The sequence below is a fragment of the Telopea speciosissima genome, chromosome 7 (assembly GCF_018873765.1).
Source record: "Telopea speciosissima isolate NSW1024214 ecotype Mountain lineage chromosome 7, Tspe_v1, whole genome shotgun sequence".
Lineage (NCBI taxonomy): Eukaryota > Viridiplantae > Streptophyta > Magnoliopsida > Proteales > Proteaceae > Telopea > Telopea speciosissima.
The window spans coordinates 60,678,179-60,696,044 of NC_057922.1; the positions used below are offsets into that span (position 1 = coordinate 60,678,179).

Genomic DNA, 17,866 nt, shown 5'->3' on the forward strand with positions numbered 1-17,866 from the left:
AACTCCATGTTGCCATGCTATATCAGACATTGTATACAAAATGTCTTATGTTTTACACTGTTACATAAAAAAGCATGTATTAATAACCATGGATCACTTAATACATGCTTTTTTATGTAACAGTGTAAAACATAAGACATTTTGTATACAATGTCCGATATAGCATGGCAACATGGAGTTCCCATGTCCGCAGACAAAAAGAAGTCCAAATGCAATTATGTGGAAGTTGCTATCCTGGAGGAGCCACCAGGTTAAAGCAACACTGTCCTGCACAGCAAGGATGTTTCATCATGCCCAAATGTTCCTATCCAAGTGAAAGTGCAATGACACAACATTTGAAAGGAGGAAGATTAAAAATCTGAGAGGGAAAGAATGCAACAAGAGTTTAATGAGGCAATACTAGAGAGGGCTGGTGCAGAGGTCCGTGGCGGAGATGATACTGACATTGGGCCTCCACCTGGTGAGTTTCAATCAAAGGCTGAATGGAGAATTTACCAGCAGACTTTGGCTGAGAGTAGACAAAGTTTTCATTTTGATAATATAAGAGCATATGAGCAAGCAAGAGGAGTGGGGATCTGGCTCACCGCACCAAAGGCAAGAAGATGAGAGGAGGAGAAGCACTGGGACAAGAAATATACCACGACCCCAAACCCGACCACGAGTACAAGGTCCAGAACCCATTTTTGAGCAGGATCCCACCACTTTTAGGCAACAAGATGCCTACCAGCCAACCATCCCACAAGTATTTGGTGGTAAACAAGAGAAAGCACGAAAAGCCTTCAGCAAGTTCATGCTTTACCATGGCATTCCAGCCAATGTAGCACAAGGAACATACTATAATGCATTCCTTGATGTCGCAGGAGGGTCAGTGCAGATGGAAGGGACCTTCACCATTTGAATTATACAAGGTATATTTGCCTCAGGAGGTAGGGAGCTAAAAGAATACATCGATGGTTCAAGCCAATGTGGGAGACATACGGGTTACTCTTATGGCTGATGGTTGGACTCGACCTACTAGGCTGTCCATCATAAATTTCATGGTGAGTCGCAATGGAAAGACTATATTCTTGAAGTCTATCGATGCATCAATGCATATAAAAGATGCATCATACTTGTATAAGGAGTCAAGCAAGTGCGGAGGAGGTAGATCAAGGAACGTTATCCAAAATGCGACGGATAACGGTTCCAACTATAAAAAGGCTGGAGAGAAGTTGATGAATAAGAAGAGTAAGAGGATCCGGTCTTTTGGACCCCATGTGCAGCCCATTCTATTGATTTAATGTCAAGGACATGGGAAAAAGACTTTGGTGGCGGGTGTGGTAAATAGGGCAAGACAAGCTGACAACATTTGTGTACAACCATTCTTATGCTTTAGCCTTGATGAGGGAGAAATGCAATGGAGATTTAGTGAGGCCTGGTGTCACTCGATTTGCCACCAATTACATTGCATCAAGAGCTTTCGAGTAAGGCGATAGTCTAAGGTGTATGTTTGCAAGTCGCGAATGGTTGGCGCAAGGTTCTAAGTCGAAGAAGCAAAGGTAGACAAATGCACTATTGCAAATGATGGATTTTGGAAGGACTTGGGAAAGTGGTTGCATATTAGAGCCGGTGGCAAGATCGAGGATGGTTGATACAGAGAAGAAGCCTACTTTGGGCCACATTTATGCGCCATCCAAAAAATGAAGGAAATGGTTAGAGCTGCTATACCTCAAGTGCAAAGTCCTACACTAACATCATTGATGAGCGTGGAGAAGCACTTGAGTCATCCATTGCATAAGGCTGGTGAGTTCAACATACTTTATACTTTAAATGTTATAACTTTTTTACATTTACATATTCAAAATCCTAAAGGCATTAAAGTGATTAAGTCACTAACAAATCATATTTGTGGTGTCTACTTTACCAGCATACTATTTGAATCCAAAGTATCACTACTCCCATGATCTTGGGCTAGACATAGAATTGTTAGAGGCAATTCAAGCTGTTACTCAGAAGTTGGAGCCCCATCAAAAAACACAAGCTGCTTGCAATGATGAGGTGAGAGTATGGGACTTTGGCACTTTGGTAGTTAGTTTATGAATGTAATTACTAAATAGGAAATACTAATGCCTCAAATTGAAAATAAATCAAATACTTCAGAGAGGCCTCAGCAAGTTTCGGTCGACTAGCCGCAGTGGAGGGTAGACAAAAGTCAGACCTTGATAGGTGGCATGATATTACATTTATGAATTATAATTTTATCTCTTTAGAATGTACATATTCTTACTATTCTATATTTGTAATGCAGCCGACTGGTGGGTGCTTTATGGTACAAGTTCACCCAACCTGAGGAAGGTAGCAGTGAGAGTGCTCTCACAAACTTGTTCATCCTCCGGATGTGAGCGCAACTGGAGTACATTCTCATTGATACATTCAAAGAGGCGGAATAGGTTGGGTAGCGAACGACTGGAGCAGCTTGTGTATGTGCACTACAATATGAGATTAAGGATGAGGCACATACGTGAAGGAATTGAGGCCAATGATAAAGAACCCATTGAATCGTCCAACATTTTTCAAGAGGACTCGATGACGATGAGGATCCCCTATTCCAGTGGGTGAGGGATCGTGGTACACTGATATGGATCAATCCGCGGTAGGCCCGACCCCACCATGCGTCTCGAATCGCATCGATGTTGATGAATATATGTCGACGAAGAGGGGCGTGCACATGCAGAGTCACCGAAACCTTTTGAGCTTCGTAGGAAATCCCTGCGATGATGATGATGGTGGTGGTGATGACACCGGTGATGCTAGTGATGGTGATGGTGATGGTGATGGTGATGGTGGGTGAAGCTGCTGCTGCTAGTGGCATGCGGAGTGGTGGTTATTATGATGATCGTCATGAGGGGATGCGCGAGCAGTACGAGCAAGAAGTTGGAACGCAGGAGGACCCTGTGAGTTTCACCGGTGAGTCTCAGTTTACGCATGCCACTCAAGATCAAGACCATGGTGGCCACCCTAAAACATACAACAGAAAGAAGGGTCGCAAACACTCACATCAGTCATATGCTCAGGAGGAGGACAACAGCAGTATGAACACCATGCTTACAAGTTTCGGAAGCATGAGTATAGATACTACTAGTGAGCATCAGTCATGGCAATCATCTCAGCATCATCATGGCTATGACTATGGCCAGCAGAGCACCGGTTCTGATTATAGTGCCTATGGTCAATATGGGCAGTCAGCAGCTGAGTATGACAGTCAAAGCTCTGGGTCAGGTGTTGGGTATACATTCCTAGTCCCAAACCAGTCATATATGCCTCAAACTCAATATAGCAGTGGATCTTACACCTCATACCAACAGCCTCCCATGTACCCTAAGATAGGGAGATTGGTATATGTTGATCAGAAGACTTATATGGAAGCTGTGTCACACTATCTGCAACACTATAGCAATTCCATGACATGGGAATTCTATGTGGATCGATATAGGGATGAATTTCTTGTTCAATCTCATTTTATGTAACAAATTAAGTGAACATTGATGTAATGTACATTTTATTTGAATGTTTTGATTGATGTGTGCTAATTAGAATGTTTTGATTGCTAATTTGCTATGTTTTACTAAATTATATATAGATTATGTTGTTTTAGTACGACTCGTCGCCTACCAACCTATGGTCCAAAGTGAAACTCATATTTGGACTTGTTTTTTGGCAAATCTGGGCATGCCATTGTGTGTAAATGGCCTGAAATAGGCTGGATACCAAGTTTCAGACCCAAAATATGTGTACAACCCACCGAGTTGGGGGTCCGAGTCCAAAAAAAAAAAAATGCATCAACTCGCCGAGATCTCGGCTCGACTCGGTTTCTGGCCTGGCCGAGATGCCACCGAAACCCGAGTTTTTGAACCTTGCCAACTGGTACATCCATATGACGTCCAAAGGAACTCCAACCTGGACTCAAAGAAGTCTGCCAAGCTTCTTGGAATAAGGTTAATGACGAAAAACGTTTGTACGACCTCTAAAGCTCTAACATACAAGTGGCGAGCATAGGAATGACGATTCCCTTTGTAATCAGATGGTTGATTGTTAGAATTTTGTCAAGATAGGTACACCAGTTACACCATGCAGAAAACTGCATGCTAGTAGGTTCCTTCCTTTGCCCAAATATTCTTCAGGGTGCAAGAAGACTGATTCCTGTTAAAGACTCATATTCAGACAATGTAATGGAAGGAGGAATTTATGTTTTTCTCACTTTTGGAGAGGGTCTGAATACAATTTTGGTGAGGAATTCTAAAGTGTGAGTTTTGGTTGAACCTGTTTCAACTTTTGAGCTTGTCCAACATAATAATTTTTTAACTTTTCAATATAATTACGAGTCACCTTCATCTTCATTGTGATAAAGACCTTGATAAAAAAAAAAAAAAAAGGGCATACCCAGTGCATGAGGCTCCTGCCACTGTAGGGTCTGCGGAGGGTCATAATGTATGCAGCCTTACCCCTGCTTTCGTAGAGAGGCTTTTTCAAGACTCGAACCCATGACCACTTGGTCATAATGAAGCAAACTTACCGTTGCACCAAGGCCTGCCCGCTGATAGTGACCTTGATACAGTTCACTAAGGCAGTGTTTGGAATGCATTCTAAGTTGATTTTGCATTCTCAGATGATAAAGTAGTTGTTTTTATTGTCCGAGAATGTGAAATCAACATAGAATGCATCCAAGTTTAAATACCAAACACAGCTTAAAACTCCTTTCGGGTCTTCAAATTATTTTGCAGAGAATATTTTCTTTTTAATATGGCAAGGCAAGCATATCTTACTTATTTGAAAAGTTGGCGTTATTAACATGTGTTGTACATAGCTTTAGAGCAGCTTGTAACTATAAGCCAAAGCTCTGTTAGAATATTGCTCATAATAGCTTCATTAAATTAGTCGAAATTACCAGATAATTCTGGAGACATAAGAAGAAATCTGGAAGTGGTCATTGTTTGAACATTTGTTTTTTTTCACTTTCAAAATATGCGCAGAATATTAGGTTGAGAACTTCCCTTTTACGTGTTCGAAAATATTCATTTGATACCAATAGGTAGACTTAATCTTTTATGCCTAGTTTCTCTCTTTCTTTGTTTAATTTTTATTTGACCCAAAGACTAGGCTTTGAGTTATTGGATACAATCAATCTTTCTACCAGGAAAAGAAAAATATACTATTGGAAACAACCTATGTAAATTAATAATTTTCTTGTACAATTTGCGGTTCTCATACCTTGTTTTGGGCAGACTTTAAATGATGGAGATATGGCATTGCTAGATATGGGGGCTGAATACCATTTTTATGGTTCTGACATAACATGTTCATTCCCTGTGAGTATATACATTTACGATTTTACTTCTCTGAGCATAAAATATTAGCCTTCATTTCTTCTGCATTATTGCCCCATCACACGTCTTAGCTTTCACGAATTAATTGACCTTTTCCTACACTCTTTTAGTTGGTGCCGATATGTTTTGCTGGATAATTTTATTATTATATCGTTCATTTCAGTTTACTTTGTCAACCTTCTTGCCCATAACCTGTATATCATACAAGAATAAGAAGTTTTTTAACAACTTTGAACCTTGTCAGTTATAGGCCCAAAGATTAAAACCTAGATGGAACAAGATTGAAAATAAGGTGGAAAATGAGAAATGACAAATGAAGAGCAGTAAGATTTCAAATACTAGATGGAGATGGAACAGAAGAAATTGGAATATGGTAGGTATTGTTAAGAAGAAGGGGGTGTACGATTCAGTTGCAAAAAGTCAAAACTTGGTTGATAGGAACCCAGGTCCCAAATAATATGTAATTTGAAATGTTGAAAGAATAGTGCAAGCTAAATGGTAGTGTTTTCTCCTGTTTATCATACAAGAACAAGAAGTTTTTTAACAACTCTGAACCTTGTCAGTTATAGGCCCAAAGATTAAAACCTAGATGGAACAAGATTGAAAATAAGGTGGAAAATGAGAAATGACAAATGGAGAGTAGTAAGATTTCAAATACTAGATGGAGATGGAACAGAAGAAGTTGGAATATGGTAGGTATTGTTAAGAAGAAGAGGGTGTACGATTCAGTTGCAAAAAATCAAAACTTGGTTGATAGGAACCCAGGTCCCAAACAATATGCAATTTGCAATGTTGAAAGAATAGTGCAAGCTAAATGGTAGTGTTTTCTCTCGAGAACTAAGGCTATCTTTGGTATCATTTTTATTTTTGATTTTTACCTATTTACTAAAAATCATTAATAAAAACCATTTTTGATCAAAACATAAAAATCGTTTGGTAACCATTAGTCATAATAGAGTATGGAGTGAAAAAACCCTTTGGTAACTACCTGTAAGTGTAAATAATTTTTATAATGGGTAAAGGGATTCCCCCTTCAACCATCTTCCATCTCCATTCCTTCACAAAACCGCAACAGAGAAATCTGGCCTCATTCTCACGAATCCTCATACAATGAAGTGAATGAACAACAACATAAGTAGCATCTTCCTGAGTCATCCATTTCCGCTTCGCATTAGGTATCCGAATGAGAGTTGCTGCCTTATGCGACGACAATTCCTTATACAGCCAAGCCAATCTCGATCTTCTCCACTACTCCAGAAGCTCTTCCAGTTCCTTCACTTCAAACGAAGGGGACTCCAAATGCTTGAAATCGTTGGCTGTCGACGCAGCATCAAAATCAAAGACCTCTTTGTCACTCTCAGTACCCAAATCCCAAGTCTCCTCTACTCTAACCCATCTCATCTTTACTCAGCAGTTGCTGAAGCGATGCCGTCGAAGTAGAAGCCGCCTAAGACGGTTGAAAGAGAGATAATCGACGGTTGCGGTTTCGATTGAAGGATAAAATAGTTTGGGGCGAGGAACCAGAGAAAGGGTTTCCGAGAGAGGGGGAGAAGGCGACAGAGCGAAAAGCCCTAATGAAAGAGGAGAGGCCAGTCAGCCTTTTGATCGGTGAAGAAGAAGAAGAAGGAGCATGGGGTAGTGGGTAGTGGCTTGCCTTTTTTAAAATAAAACCAAGTTACTATTTTACCCTTCAGTTTTGAGGTTAATGAGCATGTGCTCATTAATGTGTCCGCAAAAACAAGTGGAAACAATTTTCTCCGAAAAATTATAAACGGCTTTTGATCTATTTTTTATTTTTGGCTTTTTTCAATCTTTATTAAATAGAAACAGGCTCCATAAACGATACCAAACGCAACCAAAAACGTTTTTTAAGGCAAAAATAAAAAATAAAAACTATACCAAAGATGTCCTAAAGGGCCTGGGTTGGGTGGCAATTGATTTTCAATTCTGCAAAGTTAATATGCAAGCAAGAAAACTAATATGGTTTCAACAAAGGGGGAAGCTATTGAAAGAACGCTTTAAAGAACTGAGCAAGACTTAAATATATCTGGAAAATATAAAGAATCTCCTCAATAAGCAACTATCCAGAAAGGAACTGTAGCTGCAGCTAGCACAGTGCACTTTTCTGCTGGCAATAATCTTATTTCAAATCTAATCATCGATTAAAAGGCATTCTATTATTAAAAACCAAACCTTTATCCTAAATTTAATTGAACTCTATACTTTGACTATTCTTGGGCCATGTGAGCGGCAATGGAGACTACCAGATAGTAGATTCACTTCATTGATGGTTGGAGCTGAATTTCCTAAATGGGGGTTTGAGAAGCTGATTTGAAAGAACCGAAATGAACTTTTTCAATTGCTGGAATTTTCTTTTTGGCTGTAGAATTATATTGCAAGAATGAACACTTAAGTAAAGTCGCTACAGAAACTAGGGTTTGAATGAGGAGGTTTTGTGCTGAAGTAGCGAACAAAAATAGTGATAAGCACAGATGAAGGTTTTTGCTTGGCAGGGAGTGAGTTTCTGGAGGAGATTAGGGTTTAAAGAAGTTTAGTCCAATAACAAAGTACGAGGTTGACATGTGGCATGTGTGCACTTGAATAGCTTAATATAAGTTGAGAATTAGGTGAAGAGCATGGAGCTTAAACTAGGGCTCTCCTAGGTAACTATCAGAACAAAGATTTGACAAGCAGAACCCTGAACTTGTGCACAGAATTCAGATCAGCACCTCTTCAATCGTTTTTTGGGTGAATAAATAAATTCATTATCAAGAAGAAAAGATACAGCAGCCCCTAAAAAGGGGGGATAAGAGAAGGAGAACAAATACACAAATAGGACCAAACCCTCAGGAAGCAGAGGGCAGGGTCTGAAGAAAGGAGGGAAGAAGACTCTAGGAGACAACAATATGCCTGTTCCTTGGGGGAATCAATACAAGTAGAGGTAACAGCTGAAAGCTTGGATTTGATATAAAAAGAAATGGAGTCCCAAATCTGCCAAAGAGGCTAGGAGTTGGAGGTCCATTTCTTGATATTGGGCTCCATCCAAATCTGGTTGATGGCGGTATTAAAGGCGAGCTTACCCACAACATTTTAGATAGAGGAACCACATATCCACCCAAATCCATTCCCTTTGGAACTGGAGAATCCGACGACTTCTTGGCCAACATTTTGCAAGGTCCTCTTTCCAAATGGAAGAGGAGATGGGGCAAGCAAAAAAGGGATGATCGATATCTTCCACAACATTACAGCAGAGGCAACATACTGGCGAAAAAAAGATTTTTCTATGGATGAGGAAGGATTGCGTTGGAGGCAGTTGGAGATAACCCACTAAACGGTGAAGCTGTGGCGAGGGATATGGAATTTGAACTAGACAAGCTTGTGCCACAGAGATAGGGGAGCTCGAGTCCGGATATAATCCCAAGCCGCCTTAGAGCTGAAGATGCTTGAAGAAGCAGGAGACCAAATAATGTTATCGCCCCTACCAAGAGGTCTTCTGGTTATGGATGGCAAGACATTTCACACATTAGAAAGCAAAGGAGAGGAGGAGGCTGGAGGAACCCAATGACCTAGGCTAATGATGTCAGCAACCATATATTGCTTTGAAAGACCTGAACTGTAGATAGCTTTGGAACTGAAAAAGTGACTTAGAATTCCTATTGGGTGCTAATCATAGTTGTCATGGCGTCGCCATGGCGTCCTGGCGCTAGAGAAAACTACATATCGAGCTCCGACATGGTTAATGTACAAATATCAACCGATATGGCGTCGCCATGGACGCCATACCATGATATATGGGCATATCGGTCGATATTTGTACATTTGAGTGTATAAAAGTTAGGCTTATTATTTTTTTTTTTTAAAAACCATTTAATAGCTTAGATGCTTTTTCCTTAATGTGTATTGGTTCAAGTTACACCTGTAATACACATTGACATAAAAATTAAAAACATTAATCATATGCCCTAATTTGGGGGAAATAGAAATCGCAAAAGCCAAAAGAAAGTTCGAGAGTCGAGAGGAGAGAGTCGAGACAGAGGAGAGAGTTCGTGAGACAGAGGATTGTGACTCTGGCAAGCGGCAACTTTGGCTTTAGTTCCTGGCTTCCTGCAACTCTTGGCAGAGAGAGTTCTTCACTCCTTCGAAGTTCGAACCCCTCCGGCAACCTCCAGGACTCCAGGCAAGTAATTTTTTATTTTTTTTTAATTTGGTTCTTCTTCCTCCTCCCAAACCTCCGGCAACTCGATCTTTCAGTTCAGTTCTTCAGTTCTTCTCCTCACAGACAGTCCTCTTCTTCAGTTCTTCTCCTCCCAGCCTCCGGTAAGGATTACAGCCAGTACTAGTAGTATCGTTTTTTTTAATTTTTTCTTCTTGACTTGCACACAGCCACACATACACAATTACACACACAGAGACAGGGAGAGAGTCGAGAGACAGAGGGGGGGGATTTATTCCAGTTAGTAGTCCTCGGTTTTTTTTTTTTTCCTTTTTTCTTCTTTGCAACTGCTTGTACAGTCACGGGAGCTAGTCGAGAGACAGAGGGGGGGGAGGGATTTATTCCAGTTACAGCCATAGTCCTCTCGGTTTTTTTTTTTTTCTTCTTTGCAACTGCTTGTACAGTCATAGAGACAGGGAGATAGTCGAGAGACAGAGGGGAGAGGGATTTATTCCAGTTACAGCCATAGTCCTCTCGGTTTTATTTTTTCTTCTTGTTGCCTTGCATACAGCCACACATGCACAATTACACACACAGAGACAGGGAGAGAGTCGAGAGAAAATAAAAAATAAAAATAGAGAAAATGACATTATAAATAGAGAATAGTAGAGTAGTAGTACACTTTCATGTTGATTTTTTATGTTATAGGGTATACATTATAGCATACTAAATGACATTATAAATAAAGAAAATAAAAAATAAAACATGGTCGACATGATCGCCATGGCGGGCGACATGTCGATATATTGATTTGACACCCCTCCACCGACTTGGATCGCCGTGACAACTATGGTGCTAATGATCAAGCCAAAGAGACATAGAGGCACAATCAGCAATTTTGGAGTGGATGGCCCGCCCGTAGGGCAATAGACTGAAGCGGCAAAATCCTACGCCAAACCCAAGAAGCATCAGATAGGATAGGAGCTGTCCAAATAGAAATCTTAACTTTTTCTCCCTTTGGGTCGCGCCACAAAATATGTCGGGTCGGGTCGGATCCACATCACACTCGAATCCTTGGAATACAAGATATACTCAACACTTGAAGGGAAAGGTAGGTTTTTTTTCAAAAAACTTGATCTTTTGCTTCAAATCTTGCATTTCAGTTCCCTTTTTTTTTTTTGCTATGATTCAAGGAGAATAGGTTCAACTAACTATTAGATGCATGCTTTGTATACATTTGCAAAGATTTGAAATCAAATCCTCCATTTTTCACCCAAAACTGAAAATGGCTTCCTTAAGGGTCAGTATTGTGCTTATGTTCGTCAGTACGCAACATCATCCTAGTTGCTCTTATTCTTGAAGACCCTTACAGACATGTGTTTGATCCACCCCAACATTCTTCATGGAAATAGAGGAATTCTGCATGTATGAAATCTCATCTTTTATAACAACTTCAAAGTGTTGCACTTGTCTGGTTATACATTATTCACAATTCTTAGTGTATATGCATGATATATGACATATATTGCTTGTTTATATTGTTTTTTGTATCCAAAAGTGTATTTCCATGTATATTTTGATCATTTTCATGTGTTTTTGCACCGATCGATATGTATCTCCGATACGATACGATACGTCTCTTAAAATCGTCCGACCGATATGATACAAGATAGCGATACTTTAAACCTTGGGTAAGGCTGCGTAATTTATGACCCTCCCCAGACCCCGCAATGGCAGGAGCCTCATGCATTGGCTACACCCTTAGGGAAATATTAATTAATATGCATCTAAGATGAATTTCGTCTCCTTTTTATGTTCTTATTAAAGGTGTCCTGTGCAATTGCTATTGCCTTCATTTTCTGGATTTTTTATTTTCCAAACTTGCATATTTGTGCGCTGTTGCAGGTCAATGGGAAGTTTACAAGTGATCAATGCCTTATTTACAATGTAAGTGCTCTCTGAAAATAGTCGTGAAGAATCAGATTTGTATTTCTTATTATTGGGACTCTGGGCATGGTCTAGGCTCTATCAGAGACTCTATTGTTTATTGGATTCAGCTCTTCCAACCCAATCTATGAGTTTCTTGTTTTTGTAAGACTTAAAGTATTTCTTGCAGGCTGTTCTTGAGGCCCACAATGCTGTCATATCTACAATGAAACCTGGAGTAAGCTGGGTAGATATGCATAAGTAAGGGTGCTTTTGGAATTATGTGTCTGCCTTTTCTTTTGTGTTTCTATTGGCTAGTTTTCTCTCTCAAATACATCTTACCTCCCACTCCTACATTTGGATATTTAGTCCTTTTGTGGTGTATTGGGTGGTTTTGAACAATAGGAATAAAAGGTTTGAAGACAAGGCATGCTGCTACCTAGCCTATGCCATGATGTGTACCTTTTTTAATTAGTTGGGGTTCCCCAAGGGAAGTACGTATCTTTCTCAAGTGTAGTTTAGGTAGAATTTCCAAATCTTTTGGTGGGGGACATATATATGTGTAATTATACATACGTTATCTATATAATTTGGCACTTTGAATGTGTCAATAAAATTATCCTTGCCATAAAAGGTTGTGCCTTTTTTTTTTTGTCGATTCTATCTAACTGCCCAATGGGACTTCAACTACAGCTACAAGATATTGTTGGGCCAATTTTTTATCAATAAGGGATTTCCCAATTTGGCTTTCTCTGATGATAATAGTGGTCTCTTATGAATCACAAAGTGTCAGCTAGTCTACCCTATCAGTGCTAGGAATATTTATATTTGGTAATCAAGGGTCAGGATGTCTCCTTTCTCATGTCACATAATTAGGAAAACCAAATTTTTTTAGTTGACAGAAGGAAACAGATGAAAATTTTTATGCGAATAAGCACAAATAGTATAAAATATCTGCTCGTAGCAAGAAACCACAATTTTAGTATTCATAGATGAACTATTCACCTTGTTCCTTAAGTCTCAGTCATGTCTATTGTGGCATTTGAAAAAAAAAAAAAAAACTACCTTGGGATAGTTAGAAATTGGCATATTTATGTTTGTTACTTTCATGAAATTTAAATTATGTCTCCGAACTTGAAGGTGAACTTCTGAATCCAACATATGTAGCATGAACACTTAGTGAATTCAATTTTCTGGAAATATTGAATGTTATTATTGCAATCTGAAAATCCTGAATATGGATCTCAGATGCAAACAAAATTCTGGTCAAAGGGTCTAATTGGATGGGAGAATATAATTTTAGAAATCAGGCTTGATCCAATAATCAGATTCTTAGGATCTGAAGGTTCCTACTTGAAGAAGGAATTTCCATATCTTAGAATCGATAGAAGGTTGGGACAAACCAGATTAGAGATTTAATTTCAGTACCAAATAACAAGCCTAAGATAGTCAGAAATTTGAGATCAAACTTAGAAAACAGAAAATCAGCTTCAAATTTGAATTTTGAAATGGTAAGAAGGTTCAGATAGCCAGTTGCTAAGTAAAGAAGCAGAGTTGGAATCCAATGGTTAGATTTGAAGTTTTAGAAAACTCCTAGTTGCAGTAGGAATTTGATTAAACTTAGAAAACAAAACTTGAAGATCGATTAAACTGAAATCAGACTTGTAGTCGGAAAACAAAAAATCAGTTTTCAGGTTTGAATTTGGAAATGGTAAGAAGGTTCGGATTAGAAGCCAATTGCTAAGTATGGAAGCAGAATTGGAATCCAATGTTTAGATTTAATGTTTCAGAAAATTCCTAGTTGGAGTAGGAATTCAAGAAACCAGAAAAAAATGTAGGATTTTTATGCTAAGAACAAAATTAGAACTAAAAATTGAAATGAAAGGAGAAGAAAATTGCAGAAACTAATCTTGTAGTCAATAGAGAAAAGAGAAGAGAAGAAATCAGGTCTGGGATATCAATCTCGTATGCCAAGCTCAACAGCTCCATAAGTCTTAAAAACTCATATGCTTTATTCAAATCATCTCTAATTGACGGGGGGTGTATTACATATATAAAGAACTTTTAAAATTCCTAAACTGACTCATACAAGGACTCCTAAATGCTCTCTTATACTAAAAGTAAATAGATTCAAACAAAGCTCTTAGAAGCTATTAAGTATCCTAATTTAACTCAAACACTTAACTGCTAATCCCATGTACTAACATTGCCCCCGCTTTATGGACTTATAAATTAGGCCCGTTACAATTAAACTTAAGAAAATAAAAGGCCAACCTATACTATAACTACCCAAAGCTTAATTACAGCCCATTGGACTGCCAATTGCTCCTTGGGGCCTTCTAAACTTACAATTAGGCATCCATATGGGACTAATGTATAGTGCAACTGCATCAGTTAGATTCCTTTGTCATATTCTTGGGATTGAAAAATGGCAAAACTCTTATCCATGGACCTTAAGTAACCAAGAAAATTGTTTTAGCTGTTACTCATAATAGTTCATCCTGATTTCTTGTATAGCAGCTATCTTTGTAAATAATTTCTGTAATACCATATAAAAAAATTACTGTAGGAGATATGCCTCATAATGTGGTTAATGAACTGCATGGACGTGTTCATATTGGACTTGCTAGCAGAGTATCCATTTTGTGTCTTTGTTTGCTACCAACATGTCTTGCATGGGTACCAAGTTGAATGACTAAAACTTCAAAACTTATAAAACCAGTTCATGAATTTAAGTTATTTTCTTTATATTCATTTAAGTTTTTTATTTTCAGATTAGCTGAGAAAATTACTCTTCAATCACTGAAGACAGGGGGCATCGTTGTTGGGTATTTCCACGTGAACTTATATTCTTGAACATGAAACTCACTACCAGTGATAGAGGGTAGTTATTAATCTAAACTGTGCTCATGGGTTTTGACTCTAGTGATGTTGATGAAATGATGATTGAAAGATTGGGTGCAGTCTTCATGCCTCATGGTCTGGGGCATTTGTTGGGCATTGACACCCATGATCCAGGAGGCTATGCTACGGTCTGATAAATTTAGCTACCTAAACCTCTCTCTCTTTGGATATGAAAGTCTTGTTTGTATTTAGATCAAAATCTTCATTTTTCTTTATGGGAATTGGAATTTTACATGTCTGGCAGGGAATGGAGAGGCCCAAAGAACCAGGATTAAGATCCCTGCGTACAGTTAGAGAACTCCAAGAGGGCATGGTTTGTTATATTCTTTTGGTTTCAAAGCACATTTTTTTAACAGTAGGACACTAATAGATTTTGTTTTTAAAGACTGCTATAGTTATGTTTGGAGAGAAAAATGTAGGTCCTGCTACTTGGAATGAGACATGACGTTCTTGGAAATGAAGTAGTCTAATTGAATGTTTTAAGTTAGATTGGATAAGCTCTTAGATAGTTGGTTATAAATTTATTTTGTTCATTTCTATTCATTATATTAGTTTTGAAATTAACTGTAGAAGGAAAACAAATTAAGCAAAGAACCGAAGACATCCCAGCAATTTGTAGAACAATGGGCCATTGTATTAATTAGAAAAGGGCCACTGTCCTTGGTCGAATTCTGGAATATCTAACTTGATGTTTGACATTGAAAAATCTCTATTTTGTTACAAAATACTGGGAGAAAATAATTTGCTCACTCAGTTGTGGGCAAAATTGAACCACCTTGGTAAATCTGAACCCCCTTTAGTTGGGGTTGAAGCTTAGTTGAGTTGAGTTAGAGGTATACATGCATTTGGAATAATACTAGCTAATGTATATGCTAAAAAACTGTACACTTTCACAATTATGTTACAACATTGGACACAAGGTAACAGAGAGGGGGACTTCTGAAAGCCCAAAATTTAGACTGATCCATAGAATTTATATATTTTGGTATTTGTTTCGACAGGTTAGTTCATGAACGTGTGTGATATAAGAAGACTATCAACCTGCACAATTACTCGAGAAATATACCGTAGCAATAATTGAGAAAAATCAATATGGAAGAAATTAAGTTGTGGCCTGCTGACATGTATCTGAGACTTGAATTCAACATGTTCAAGGCAGCCACATTTCATGGAATAGTTTCCTTTTTACAAACCTTCATTACATTAAAAATGCACTGTTGTGTACAGTTTATTATTCCAAAGAGATCCTGCTTAGCTTTGGATTATGAATCCAAGTGATCTAGTAAGATTTGAGTTTTTACTGCTTCTCATTATCATATAACTTGTAAGGTTAGCAAGCATTTTTGTTAGATTTGGTTTCACATGCTCTTAGTGTAGCACAATCCCATCATGAAACGGTGTCCATGAAAATGTGCTGGAAGACTCTCCTGAATATTTTGGACTCCTATTTATTTTCTTCACTTAATAATGGATGTGGAAATTGACACATTCTACATGTCAGAACATCCCTTCCTACCTTTAGTATCCCTACACTGATCTAGAACAGAAAGCTTTAACCTTTTGCCAGCATGAGATTTTGTATGCTAGGAACTTAATGAAGAAACTAGCAATCTGAGAATCAGTAGAGGATAAAAAGCAGTGATCATTAATTTAAAAATAAAGCAAGTTATGTGGTCAATAAAAGTGGAAGCTATTAAGAGCATTAAATTCCTGAAACAACCATTTTGTTAATCAAACTAGTTTGAAATTATTTATAGTGGCTTATCTTCTTCTCTTCCCATTAAATTTTGCAAGCTGTGAATGGAACAGCACATCACACAATGTTGCCAAGATGCTAAGGTTGGAAATTTGTATTATAGGTAATAACAGTCGAGCCTGGATGCTATTTCATTGATGCCTTACTGGTCCCAGCGATGGAGAGTTTAAATACATCAAAGTTCTTTAATCGTGAAGCGATTACCAAATACAGAAGCTTTGGTGGTGTCCGGATAGAAAGTGATGTGGTATGGTCTTCTGCAAAACCCTATATTTTGGCATAAAACCACTTACAGATCACCAACCTCATCCAAATAACTTGTATATATGTTTAATTGCTACCTGTTAAGGATAATGCATATTATATGATGGAAGCCATGGTGGTTTTCTTTTGTGGTACAAATAGTTGGGAATTACAGATTAGGCTTTACTCACAACTCCAATATTTCTGGTATGGTTGTAAGTATATATATTTTTTTTTTCTAACCCTTTTCCTCCTGTTTTCTGGTGTTTGTAGCATGTTACGTCCAATGGTTGCAAGAATCTCACAAAGTGTCCCCGGGAGATATGGGAGATTGAAGCAGTGATGGCAGGTGCACCATGGCCGTTGGACAATAGATCTTAATGCTGATAATAATGGAGAAGGAAAGTCTGTCAGCAACCAGTAATTTACCCTTTCTTGAGGGGAATATGCAGTGAAAGGAAGGTTTCTAACTATCCTGTTTTAGGCCTCATCCTCTCCTGATTCATGTCCATGTGGATTCTTTTCTACTTGGGTAACCACTTACCCTTTAATATTGTTTCAGAAGTACAGAATTATACTATAATTCTCTGTTTTGTAAGACTCCATGACGGACTCATTGCTTTTTGCAATGAAGATTTATAGTTGAATTTCCATTAAGCCACCACTATATCGATGTATTTTATTTTACTTTTCCAATCACCCAGAATCAATAATTCCTTGTCAAACTGACCAGACATCTTGGGGTGCCCTCTTCATAGAGCTTCATTGCAATTACTTTGTTCAAGCTGTCAGAGTGAAAATTCTTTTCGAGCCTGACAGTGGCCACATAATGGAAAATTGCCGCAGGGCATCCATGGAAGCTTCAATCCAGACATACTTTGCTCCATGTGGAAGAAATCCAAAGCATAGAATTGTCATTGAGTATTATCCTCAAATAGATGGTGGTAAAAGGAGATGATTTGTCTTCTGCAAGCTTCGTCGGAGCTGGTGTGTAAGTAAAACCCTAAATTGATTTAGGGATTTTTTTCGTTTGGAGAAGGTAAATAAGGGTAAAACTGACCTTAAACTAAGGGGAATATTATACTGCGACCCCCTGAGGTTTGTCGTAAATACAATGCGACCCCCTGTGTTTCTAAATTATATAGCCGCATCCTCTGGGCGGATGGTGTTAAATAATATAATATAAAATGCCAACTTTGTCCTCTTTTAAGATCTTATTACTTAAATAATATAATGTAAAATACCCTTCTCCTGTTCTTTCTAGTCAGATATTTCAGAGAGCAGTAACCCTAAAAAAAATGTTGCAAGGTGGGTAGAGATGGTTCGACCCCACAAATAAGAACCCTAAGATGTATAATCGAATCATAAATTGAAAAAAAATTACCTCCCTTGTCGTCGCCGGTCATTGCAGGTCTCAGTGATGGTCTCAGCAGATGTCGTCGATCATCGTAGTTCTCAGTTCGTGTAGCAAGGGTGGGAAGTTAGGGATACTCTATGGACAAAATGATCAGCTCACATCCC

At 38.4% G+C, this 17,866-nt stretch overlaps 1 protein-coding gene across 1 annotated transcript in view; it reads left to right on the forward strand.

Moving 5' to 3' along the window:
* The window catches only part of LOC122668960 (xaa-Pro dipeptidase), an 85,037-nt gene extending 68,087 nt beyond the window's left edge, over positions 1 to 16,950 (forward strand). The window contains exons 9-16 of the mRNA XM_043865560.1: positions 5,262 to 5,345; positions 11,422 to 11,463; positions 11,633 to 11,703; positions 14,217 to 14,270; positions 14,369 to 14,474; positions 14,591 to 14,659; positions 16,206 to 16,349; positions 16,619 to 16,950. Of these exons, the coding sequence (XP_043721495.1) occupies positions 5,262 to 5,345; positions 11,422 to 11,463; positions 11,633 to 11,703; positions 14,217 to 14,270; positions 14,369 to 14,474; positions 14,591 to 14,659; positions 16,206 to 16,349; positions 16,619 to 16,726 (678 nt within the window). The 3' untranslated portion in view covers positions 16,727 to 16,950. The remainder of the gene's footprint in view (positions 1 to 5,261; positions 5,346 to 11,421; positions 11,464 to 11,632; positions 11,704 to 14,216; positions 14,271 to 14,368; positions 14,475 to 14,590; positions 14,660 to 16,205; positions 16,350 to 16,618) is intronic.
* Positions 16,951 to 17,866: the final 916 nt, after the last annotated feature.